The following is a 12933-nucleotide window of genomic DNA, read 5'->3' on the forward strand; positions in this document are numbered from 1 at the left end:
GGCCAGCCTGCACTACAGAGGGATACTCATCTTAAAAACCAAACAAAAAAAAAAAATTTAGATCAAGCTGAGAGGTGAAATAAATGTTTTTTTTTTTTTTTTTTTTTTTTGTCTTTTCAATTTTTATCGGTACCAGGGATCAAACTCACAACTGCCTGCTTGCAAGGCAGGCGCTTATGCCGCTGAGCTAAATCCCCAGCCCCGAGAGGTGAAATGTTTGCTTTAGTCATCTGATTAACTTATATTGTTTTTGGTAAAAGTTTATATATCAAAAGATAGATGAGGAACGCAAGATTTCAGGTGTATTGATAATGTTATTGTATAAAATAGTATTAGAAACAGAATCAAGAGGAACACAAGAGATGATCTAGAATATCAAATTATACACATCCAAAAAAGTTGAGGCCACAAGGTTACCTGATAGAACCTGAGGCATTTGGCTGTTAGCCTTATCTTTACTCCTCAGATCACCCCTCTCCCCAACCTGCCCACTCCGTGCCCAGCACACACTGTGGAACAGAAGTCTGGTTATTCCACGAGATATTCTAGATGTCTTCACTAAGAGTGTGCTGTCTTAGTTCCTGATAATGATAAACTGAAGACACTGTGTCTACTGATACTGTTCATTAATCTTACTCTGGAAGTTACTTATGCTATCGTGGTTAAATTTTTAAATGAGATGGATTTTTTTGTGTGTCCCAAAAGGAGAACAAAGATGAAAGTTTTGGTTTTGTTTTGTGTTACAGATAAAGCCAGGGCCTAATTCATGCCAAGCATTGTACTTCTGAGCTACATGCCCAGTACCAAAGTTCTCTTGTATAGGATTATTAGAATCTAGGAACATATTTTAATCAGTAACTTAATATGTTATGCACAATTAATTCTTTGAAATACTTTTTATACATGACATACACTCAAATATAAAATCAGTTTAAATATACAGCCAATGTAAAATATTAAAATTAATATCTTGGACCATGTAGCTAGGGTACCATACTCTAGGTAAATGTGAAACTTTCGATAATCTTGTATTAGTATTTAAGTCACATGTGTATGCATAAATACATAGAGATATATAACTTCATGTGTTTATCCTTATCAGAGATAGTTACATATATGTATGCATATGTGGTATTATTATATATTCAACTGTATGTTGAGTTAATGAAGACTTTAAATGAACCAAGTAAAAATAAAGTAGAAAATTACATCTTTTTTTTTTTTTTTTTTTTTGTCTTTTTCCTTTTTATCCGTACTGGGGATCGAACTCATGACTGCCTGCTTGCAAGGCAGGCGCTTATGCCACTGAGCTAAATCCCCAGCCCTAAAGTAGAAAATTATCAAGAAAAGTTTGTCTTGGTTTTATGTTCTCTCGTTTAAAAAGTTTAATCACAACACATTAACCAAACTAAGCTTTATTCATGACAGAAGATTTGAGAGCCTACCACCTACTGAACAGAAACCTTAAAAATAAGAAGGAATATGTAGCATTTGTGCAGATATAAAAAATTTCTTATTCCTAGAAATAGAATAGTATTGTAGATACCACAAACATCAGATGTCACTTCATAATAGTACTAACATGTGACCATTATTTTAACTTGTCATTACCTGAGTTATGATTTTGTGTGGCTTAGAGATCTCAACCAGCTGACACTGTACCACGGGTGCCCATCAGCAGTGAAATACCTCTGTCCTCTGCTCATGTCCTACTGGTTGGGGACTTAGAAAAGGAAATATTCTGTATCCCTTTGTGCCTTTCAATGAAAGAAAAATAGGCTTATAACAGTCCTTCAAAATTAGTACTCTTATTCTCATTTTATATTTAAAGAAAATGAAGACTGAAGTAGTTAAAATACTTCAGCAGCAATAAATAAACTGTGCAGCAATATATATATTTTGTCAAACTATAAAATGTGCATTAGCTTTCCTTTTCAAAATACAGTGGCTAACATAGCTATCATTATTTATTGTTTTATATACAGTGCCTTTTATTCTCAAACCTCTGGTGTTCTAAAACACAATAGCTCTCTAATATAATCCATTTTGTTGGTGTGGGCTCTACAGCATGTTATTTATGTCACAATAGCTTCCTTAAAGACTAAATTCCATGTTGTCTCTCTTGAGTACCTATTGCATGCATATGCTCAGTCCATGAAGTTAAATGGACTATAAACATGTAATTTATAATTTTTTGAATTATTATGGATTTATCTATAATTTTTATATACAAATGTTTTAATAATTAATAAATAATACTTTTTTGAGGTTAAAAAAACCAAATTACAGAACATATCTTGATGATAAGTTTTGACTAGCATAAGCATTAGAGAGAGAGATGTTACAGACAATGGTCAACTCCAGCAGTATCAAATATTTTATTTTGGTTAATTTCCCTAGCTAAATACTACATAGATCTTAAGTTTAGAAAACTTTTCAAAACATATCAAAATAATCTTTTACTTTTGCCTTCCACATAGTACCATTTCCCAGAGACTTTGTTTTCTGTGATCCACTGACAGATTATTTTCAACTTGTGCTTTTCTTTTAGATAGAAGAGCTGGAGAAGCAGTTAGTTTTGGCCAACTCAGAGCTCACTGAAGCACGCACAGAACGGGACCAGTTCAGTCAGGAATCTGGAAATTTGGATGATCAACTTCAAAAACTATTGGTAAGGTTATACTCTAAAATATGATAATTTTGCGAAGCTTTTCATTAAAGTGTTTTACAAACTAGTTTTCTTTATAAAATTATAAATTTATAAAATATTTGTGTATAGGCAACAATATTCTAGACACTATTCATGTGTCACATGTAAAATATAATACTGTATGCTTTTTTTTAAAAGTTCAGTTATGGTGTGGGGAGAGGTGATCTTCAAGCAACCAGAGTCTTTTGTTGTTATTGTTGTTGGTTTTTGTTTTTTTTGAGACAGGGTCTCACAATATAGATCAAGCTGGCCTTGAACTCACTATGTAGCCCACACTGACTTGAGGCAATTCTGCTTCATCTTCCTGAGTGCTGGGGTTGTAGGTATGTATCACCACACCCAGCTGCCATTTCTGAAGCAATATGACAAATTACTATTGTTATTCCTTTAAGCTTTGGAACATTTGTCGATCACAGGAGTATACTTGGCAGGCAAGACAACGTCTTTGTTCAAAAATCCAAGACTTAAAAAGCAGGATGATTTCTTAAATCTAAGGCATTTTCCTCTTCTTTTTGTATTATTTGAGGTACAGACCCTTGAGATTGACTTGTAATGCTAAAATTTCTTTCTTTCTGTCTGTCTTTCTTTCTGAGACAGGGTCTTGCTATACAGTTCATGGTGCCCTTTAGATCACTTTTAGCCTAGGCTGGTCTTGATCTTGCAGTGATCCTCCTGCTGCAGCCTCCTAAATTCTGGGATTACGCATGCACCACCATGTCTGGCTAAAATATTAATTTATTTTTCTAGAAACTCATCACATCTCATCAAGCCTTTCTTGTTCTAGGCGGATCTGCACAAGAGGGAGAAGGAGCTGAGTCTGGAGAAGGAGCAGAACAAACGACTGTGGGACCGTGACACAGGAAACAGCATCACCATTGACCACCTTCGGCGGGAACTGGATGACCGGAACATGGAGGTGCAGCGCCTGGAGGCCCTGCTCAAGGCCATGAAGAGCGAATGCCAGGGCCAGATGGAGCGGCAGGTGGTGTGCGCGGCCTCTCCTGGGTGGGGGGAGAGATCATGCATTTCATGTCTACTGGCTGAAACTGTGTTTTTGAAATGGGGTCTCAACCCAGGATAGTCTCAAACTGCTTTGCCCAAGGGCTCTTTCTGACTTGACCTCTCTGGTTGCTGAGGCTGCAGGTGCACCACTATACTTGCCTTGAACTTTTTTTGTGTTTGGGGTTTATTGTAAGATCCTGTGAACAATTTCAAAAAAGTTGGGTTTTATTTCCCTATTTTTGACTGTTTGCTACATGAAACATGTTAGTATTATTTCAACTGCATATTATTGAAAAACTAAACTCTTATCCAGATACTTGTCATTTTCACATACAAATTGATAATTTACAAATTTCTTGTTTCTAGTGCAGACAAGTAGCAAACTATTGGGAAGTCCAAAGAACGCAACGGTTGGAGGTTTATAGCCAATATATTTTGGTTTGGGGTATCTTCCAAAAGTGGTGGCCCCTTATCCTTACCCTGTCCTGCACTAACAGGCTGCTGAGTGCCTTCCATCAGAGCGCAGGAGTAAAATATTAGCAGTTTTCTTCCATGTCATATCCCTGCGGTTCTGTGAGAAAACAGTTCTATTGCTGGTGACAGCCACAGAGGCATACAGACCACCCCATGTTGGGAAAGTCACATAAAGTATCCAGTCTTAGCTTTGAGGCAGGCAAAGCCATTTCCCTATCCTCTGGCCTACCGTGGGCAGGAAGAAAGACAGAGCAAGTGTAAGCTAGAATACCCTTTTCCAAACCAGCACCATAAGATGCAAATGTGTACTGCGTAACAGTGCTTACTCCTTTTTCCTCCCAGGTAGGGTTAAGAAATGAGACAGAGAGAAATAAAAAATAAGAGCAGATCTTATTTCCCTCCCTCCAACCATCACTACTGTAATTTTAATCTAAAGTAACATGGAAATGACCTCAGAGAGAACTTCCCAAGTTTCCCACCCTGGAAATCACTGTGGAGAAGCATCATTATTTCATTAAGGACTCCGGCATGGTGTGAAAGTACACAGAGGTCTACACAGGGTGTCCATCTAAGTTGTGATGGTGAAGTAATAGCGTATCTGTACTTTATCCAATCCAGTATTTCATGGCTTGCAGTTAACTTGTCCGAGCCCCTGGGTTGCCTATACTTGTCCTCGCAAACTCAGAGGCTCTGTCTCATCTCCCATCAGATGGCAGCAATACAAGGGAAGAATGAGAGTCTAGAGAAAGTGTCCTCCCTGACCGCACAGCTTGAGTCCACCAAGGAGATGCTTCGCAAAGTGGTGGAAGAGCTGACTGCCAAGAAGATGACCTTAGAGAGCTCAGAGAGGACAGTATCAGACCTGACAGCTTCGCTGCAGGAGAAGGAGCACGCCATTGAGGCCACCAATGCAGAGATCACCAAGCTTCGCTCCCGGGTGGACCTGAAGCTGCAGGAGCTGCAACATCTAAAGACTGAGGGGGAGCACCTGCGGCATGCACAGACTGAGTGTGAGGCCCTGAGGCTGCAGATGGCAGAGAAGGACAAAGTGATTGAGATCCTGCGCCAGCAGATTGAAAACATGACACAGCTGGTGGGCCAGCACGGACGCACAGCCGGGGCCATGCAGGTAGAAAAGGCCCAGCTGGAGAAAGAGATAAATGACAGGAGACTGGAACTGCAGGAGTTTAAGGTTTGTAGAGTTCTGTGTTGCTTTAGCATCTGAAATTTCTTTTTTCTCATAAGCAAGTATGACCTTATTTAGTAAAAAGGAATTTCAGTTTCTGTGAATCCTTTGAAATGGGAAGTATTCATATCTCTGTACACATGTGGGTTTTTTTGGGGGAAAAAAAATCCATGCTTTTATCAGATTTTAAAAGGAGAGACCTAAAATTGCGAATTTTCTAATGCTTAAGGTTTTCTTGATTATAGTGTTCTAAATGACCAAATTCCCCATGAAAAGGACATATGAAGGCTTCTCAGTGGCCAGTCTTACAGTGAAAACTTTAGAGTAGGTTTGCATGCAGGGCAGAACATATCAGGCGAGAAAGGTTGTTCATCTGCCTTCTTGCCAGGGAAGATAAGTTGCTAATGTTCTTAAGGCAACAAATGCAAGAATGTTACACTCTAAAAATTAAATCAATTCAATCATTACAAAACTTTCTGAGGCAGGTGCTGGTATTATCCCACCTTAGAAATGAGGCACCTGAACATAACAATGTGAAATAACTTGCTTGAGAGCAGCATGGCTTTGGGACTGCATCCCAAAGTATGTATGGGCTTCTCAGTATCTACAGGGTTACATTTTTAAAAAAGTATTACATTAATACACACATTGCCATTAATTCCCCTTAAAATACTTCACCTCACTCTAAACACATATACCATTGTTTTTTCCATTTCCTGAAGCAGTTCTGGAAGTTCTCTTTCATGAGGTTGTTTTGTTTTGTTTTGTTTTGTTTTACAAGATGTGACAAAAAATATAATTAAAGCTGCTGCCAAGTTGCATCCAGTGGAAGGCAGTCTCATGAACACATTACATTAATGTGTTCCTCATCCACCTTATTCACTGGATCTGGCACTGTATGAGTTTTGGCTTTTCTCCGAAGTCAAAAAAGACTGTGAAAGGCAAAGATTTTGAGTTGAGTCAGAACGTAGAGGCAGCCACTAGAGCACAACTAAAAACACTTATGAAAGAGGACTTCCAGACTGCTTCAGAAAGTGATAGGAGTGATGGGTAAGTGTGTTTAAAGACAGGGAGACTATTTTGAGAGACATTATGGCAGTGTGTCTTTTACTGTACTACTTTTATTTTAAAGTTTAAACACTCATCTTAATTTTTGTATTTTAAAGGAGGGTAAAATTAAACAGAACAAAACAGATCATAAGGAAACAATTTTAAGAAACAGATTTCAAAGCAAGACCACTGGAGATCTTCATTGTCTATCACATTGTCTCTTGTTTTCTTCCAAATAATTGTCCACATCTTCACACACAGTGAATACATACTGAACATTATAGTACTAAACTAATCAGAACAGGATGATGAAGGCTTTTTAGGTCTTCAAGACCAGACAATAGGGAAATCAACGATGGCTGCCATAATGTCTCTCGTTCTCTTTGAAATAGCTGTTCATATCTTTATGTATGTTGAAAGTGTAAGAAACTAGACTAATAGCACTCTGAACAGTGAATAATAGTATTGCTAGATTTTATACCATAATGCTACAGAATTAGCACTGGGTATCTTAGTGTCTCTTCTTCTTCAGAGTATCTGTACATTACATCGTGTGTTATATAATCTGTTCCCATAAACTTTAGAAATTCTACACGTCTGAATCTCTGGATATATACCTATCTTTTCTGCATTATAGGGAAAAACAGATCAAAAATAGACAAAAAAATTCCTAGAAAAACATAAAAAAAGACATAAAACCACAATACTAAGTGATGTACAGTAATTATTATGCTGTCTCTTGATATTTTCAATAGAATTGCCTACATAATCAGGCATAATATAATTGAACATAGCATTACATAGAAATTTTAATAAAAACACAACTTTGGAGATATTGTAGGACTTCAAATAAGATCAGTCATAGTAAGACAATCTAAGTAATACAGGGCTTCAGTTTAAGTTAATTAAGGATAGTTACTGTAGTATATCCTGCTATTTTAGGGATAGCTGTCTATGCCCTCAAATCTAGTTGAGTAGACAGACTGGAACAGAATAAAATCAAATTAAACAGAGCGATAAGACTACTGTGGCTTTTAAATCCTAATACACTATTAACAATGTCCTCTGCCTTCCTTTTTTAGACAGTTCCTCCCCTTTCCCTTTCTCAGGGTGCTTTGTTTATTTTGGGTCCCACTAACTCCTTAGTTTTTAGATTAGGGGGTCAACCCGTTATCTATCTGAGTGGTGCTGAACCTTTTTACCCCTGAGCTTGACCTTTACTTAATAAAACCTCAAAGTTTTCCTTCCTTGTAGTTGAGTAGTTCTCCACTGCACAAAAGTGTCATGACTTCCCAACCCATCTGCAGCTGCTGGATGAGCTGTCCTTATTTCTCACAGGTTCCCTGTCACATAGAGCATCGTTTTCTCATCTTTGACTTTCGGTTTATTAACCCTCTTTCAGGGTGAGTATATTTCCTGTTCAGAGCATCTGGATGGTCGCTATCTTCTGACCTACTCTGCTGTGTTTCTTTTTGTTAGTGTATCAAGGCCATCTGTGTTAGAGATTATAGCCAGTCTTCACTGCTTCATCTCTGTTCTTCTATTTTTTCTGCTATTATTTGTCCACTTTTCTCTTTCATTCCACTGTCTGCCCTGTTCATTGAGGCCTCTCTGCCACTGTTGCTGGAATCCTGGTATTTTTTTCTATCTCTCTCTAGAATGTCCTTCAGTATTTTTTGTAGGGTTGGATTGGTGGTCACGAACTCCCACAGTTCCTTCTTATCATGGAAAAATCTTGTTTCTCCATTAATTTTGAGAGAGAGAGAGGGAGTTTTTCAGGGCACATCAATCTGGGTTGGAGGTTATTTTCTTTCAGGGTTTGGACTATTTCACTCCAAGCTCTTCTTGATTTGATAGTTTGTGTTGAGAAGTCTGTGTTATTTTGATGGATTTTCCTTTACAGGTAATCTGGGTTTTTTTATACCACATTTAATATTCTGTTCTTGTGGTGAATTTCTGGGATCTTGATTATTATATGTCTGGGTGTAGATCTGTTTTGGTTGTAACTGGCTGGTGTTCTGTATGCCTGATTTACCTGGATATCATTTCTTTTTCCTATGCTTGGGAATTTTTCCTTAATTATTTCTGTGAATAGCCTTTGTAATTCATTTGTGTTTACTCCTGCTTCTTCACTCACATTTTTTATTCTTAAGTTATAGATCCTCTTGTTGTCTTCTAGCCTTTGTATTGTCACTTCCTGGTTCCATGTTATTTTTAAGAGATCTTTTCTTTCACAATCACACATTGCAAATCCATCTTCAAATATTGAAAGACTAACTTTAGTTTCTTTTTTATTTTAAAAAAGATTAAGATAAAAGAGGATATAACAAAACAGGTCAGAACAGAACAATTTAAGCAACATAATGTTTCACCACAAGACAACCTGACATAACAGTAGCTACCATAGTGTTTCTTTCCTTGAAATATTTGAGTATACCTGCATACACTATAGTATCAAACATAACAAGACAGTATAAAACCATTCAAGAGAATGAAACTATTGCAGGGTATTCAGAACCAACTAACAGAAAATGAACAATGGTTACTATATTATCTCCTTGTCCATAAAAAATTCTATTTATACTATCACATATAATAAAATCCAGTAAGATACAACATGATAAAACCGATGAAGACAGAAGAACAAAAGCTTGGTAGGACTTCAATACAAGATGATATTAAATCAGCACTAGCTATTATAATGTCTTGTTTTCTTCATAATAGCTGTTCATACCATCACAGACAATAAAATCAAACAACCCAGAATAAAACCATTTCAACTAATGAATGAGAACATTATGAGGCTTCAAAGCAATGTAATGGGGAATCATTATTACCACAAACTTTTATGTATTCTTACCATTTTGTATACTAGGGAAGCTATTCGATATTTATACATGTGGGTTTGATTTATTTCACTTATGAGTATGGTCTTAAGCTGCATCCACTTATTTATAAATATCTCAATGTGATCATTCTTGATAGCTGAGTAGTACTCAATTGTATAAAAATACCACAGCTTTTTTATCCATTCCTTTTTTATCCTTATCCTTAGGTTGTTTCCAAGATCTGGGTATTACAAAGTGTGCTACTATAAACATGAGTGCACATATATCACTGTGGTATGATGTTTTCAGTTCTTCTGGGAATATGCCTGGAAGTAGAATAGCTGAAACAAATGGGACTTCCAATCCCAGTTTTCTGGGGAATCTCCACTGACCTCCACAATGGTTGCACCAGTCTACACTCCCACCAAGAGTGCAGGAGAGTTCCTTTTTCCCCACAGCCTCTCCAGCATTTGTTGTTGTTCATAGTTTTCTTGATCCTGGCCATTCTTTTAGGAGTGAGATGGTATCTCAGGGTGGTTTTAATTTGCATTTCTCTAATGAGTAATGATGATGAACATTTTTTCCTGTATTTATTTGCCATTTGTATTTCTTCATCTGAGAATTGTGTATGCATCTCAGATGCCCATTTTTAGATTGGATCTTTGAATTTTGGGGGTCTGATTTTTTAAAATTCTTTGTATGTTTTAGACAGAAGTCCTTTAAGGGAGAGTTCACTAAGATTTTTCCCAGTTTGTGGGTTTTCTTTTCACTATGCTGGAGATTTCTTATGACATGCAGAAACTTTTTAATAAGACGTGATCTCAGTTTTTGATTCTGGGAAGTATTTCCCATGTGGTTTGATTCCTGTTCATGAATTCTCTACCTAACTCTCTGTCTTCAAGGTTTTTACCCAGTTTGTCTTCCAATAGATTTAGTGTTTCTGTTTTAATATTCAGATCTTTGATCTATTTAGATTTTAATTAGTACATGATGATAGGCATGGGTCTAGTTTTAGTTTTCAGCATATGGAGAGCCAGTTTTTCCAACACCATTTATTATTAAAGAGACTGTCGTTCTTCCAGTGACCATGTTTGGCCCTTTTATCAAAGATAAGGTGATTGAGTGTGTTTGTAGTTGTGGTTGTGTAGTTGTGGTCTAATCTATTCCATTGATCTTCAGCTCTGTTTTTATTCCAGTTCCATGTTGATTCTACTACAGTTGCTGTAGTATAGTTGCATCTCATTTTAGCCTTTCATCCACGTTTCTCCTTCCTTTCTTTTTCTTTTTCCTCAGTTTCTTCCTGGGTGGTGAGAATCCCTCTCCTTTTGTCTGGTCTTCTCTATGTTGTTAAAATCTAGCATCTGAGTTGTTTTTCTCAGAGAGGCTCTCTACCCTGCTACCTATCAAGCCACCATCTTCCTGAATTCTCCAATTTTTAGTTTTTTATCATACTGCTTTAAGTTAAATATCTGGATTTTAATATCCCTTCCACTTCCCTCCACAGTCTGGTGGGAACCACAGCCCTGGAAGGTATGGTTTCCCTTGTCCCCTTATGCTTAGGGTTGGGTACACTGACAGGAGAGGAGAACATGAGCCTTTAATAACTGCAGCTCATCAAAGCTGGCACCTTTCTTAGACAAGGAAGGACAGAGTGTCTATCAGCTGGTCCAAGAGGTGAATAGGAGCAGCATGTACCCAAGATGTGTGGTGAGGCTACCCCAGGGGGATCATACTGCTTTTCCCACACACCTCATAAGGCCAGCTGGGTTTCCTGTGGTACTAGCAACAGCTGGTCAGAGGTCAGCTAGCCCTGTTTAGGACATTCACTGTACAGGCCCATCATAAATAGGCAATGGGACAAACCTGGGCATCCCCCCATCCTTTTGAAATAGCTAAAAGCTTGCCACATGTTTACATTTCAAATACAGCATTGGCCTCTACATGTGTGCTACTATTGCAATAGTCAAATTGCATCAGCTAGCACTGTATTCTGTATAAGCCAGACACACTGAGCTGTCTTAGTATTGGGGCTACAGTACAGTCCAAGTTCCCAGATGCCAGCCCAGGGCTGGACCTGTGGGTAGACCTTTCTCAGACAGCATTAGGCTGCTGTCTAAATACTTCTCTGCATGACACCCCATGTCAAGTGACAGCCTCTACCCAGTGCATTCTCAACCCCTCTCCTTTTTTTTTTCAATCTTTCTTGTCTTTTACCTGACATTAAATATGTTTGCTGTTGTCTGTTCTCACTGCAGTTGTGCATGAGGACAAAGATATTATTTAGTTTATTGCTGTCCAGGCCCAGGACTACGATATGGCAAGTGAGTCACCTGTTTGGAGGTTCCATTTATCTTACCCTAGTGCTGGCCTTGCTTCTTCTTGCTTAGTGCATATTTTTGAATGAATGAATATGGAATAGAAATAATGAAGGCTTATGATAAGTAATAACGGGGAATTGATATCTAAATTTAAAAGCATAGGTGAAGCCAGGTGCATGCCTGTAAATCCAGCACTTGAGAGGCTGAGGCAAAAGGAGCACCATGAGTTTGAGGCCAGCCTGGGCTACATAAGCAAGTTCAAGGCCAGTCTGGAGAGACCCTAGCAAGAAGGAAGGGGAGAAGGAGGAGGAGGTGGAGGAGGAGGAGGAAGAGGAGACAGAGGGGAGGGGCAGGGAGAGGGGAGAAGAAAAGAGGAAAGGAAAGGAAAGAAAAGAAGACAGAAATAAAGGTGAAAGATGTATTTTCTTCCCACTTATTATCAGTGTTTATAACAAAATTTAGTGTCCTGAGGAATAATGAAAAAAAAGTGAAAGAGGTACAGTACTAATAGTTTGAACTTGTGCATGTCCATGTTTTTTACTTCTTTATCTCTGCCTTATGTTTAGATTTTAAAAGATAAGAAAGATTCCAAGATTCGAGAGCTTGAGGCCAGAGTGAGTGACTTGGAGTTGGAAAAGGTGAAGCTGGTGAACGCAGGGTCTGAGCGGCTCCGGGCAGTAAGGGACATCAAACAGGAGAGAGATCAGTTATTAAATGAGGTGAAGAACAGCAGGAGCGAGCTGAACAGTCTTTCAGGTATATTGCTTCAGTTCCAGTTCCAGCCCTACTTTAGTATAGAGTCTTGCCGGAGAAGGCCCCCATAGTTCCAAAAGAAAGATGTCTCCACTGACACTGCAAATAGAGATGGAAATGCTGCCCCCTCCAGGAAATCCTATACTGAGCTTCAAGAAAAGACAGAGATAGCCAGATGCCAAGAAGGCAGGTGCTCAGCACAAATCATCTTGTTTGCACAATTTTGTTTTCATAGAAGTGGAAACCTTGAGTCCTTTGAGTCAGACAGTTTGATTGGAGGCTAATAATGAAATGACATGTGCAGAACTTATTTAGTTTATTGAGGGGAAAAACTTAAGTCCTTACATTAAACCATGGAACTACTAGTTTATGATTGGTATGGTCTGGTATCGCATATTTCATATACACACATGCTCATACAGTCATTAACTACATCAGATACTCTTCAGTTCTAGAAAGACCTCAGTGCCAGAGTCTAATAGAGAGTCAGACTCATGTAGAGAGGGGAGCGAGGGATTCATAGTACAGTGGACATGTGCCACATGTAGAAATAGAACTGACACAGAGAATACTAGCCTCTTAAAGGAAATGACTTCTGGGTCAGGCTTGAAA

General features: G+C 38.2%; 1 protein-coding gene across 13 annotated transcripts in view; it reads left to right on the plus strand.

The window, feature by feature from the left end:
- The window catches only part of Ccdc158 (coiled-coil domain containing 158), a 90088-nt gene that overhangs the window by 33677 nt on the left and 43478 nt on the right, over positions 1–12933 (plus strand). For 12 of the 13 annotated variants that reach the window (XR_010046951.1, XR_010046952.1, XM_063247232.1 and 9 more), the window contains 4 exons: positions 2552–2671; positions 3495–3692; positions 4896–5378; positions 12135–12324. Coding sequence is in view for 10 of the 13 variants with exons in the window: in XM_063247232.1 (XP_063103302.1) it covers positions 2552–2671; positions 3495–3692; positions 4896–5378; positions 12135–12324 (991 nt within the window). In the remaining 3 variants the exon portion in view is untranslated. The remainder of the gene's footprint in view (positions 1–2551; positions 2672–3494; positions 3693–4895; positions 5379–12134; positions 12325–12933) is intronic. The other variant, XR_010046953.1, reaches the window with a different exon arrangement.

The sequence above is a fragment of the Cavia porcellus genome, unplaced genomic scaffold (genome assembly GCF_034190915.1).
Source record: "Cavia porcellus strain 051 isolate PalLab524CR breed Dunkin Hartley unplaced genomic scaffold, mCavPor4.1 scaffold_4, whole genome shotgun sequence".
Lineage (NCBI taxonomy): Eukaryota > Metazoa > Chordata > Mammalia > Rodentia > Caviidae > Cavia > Cavia porcellus.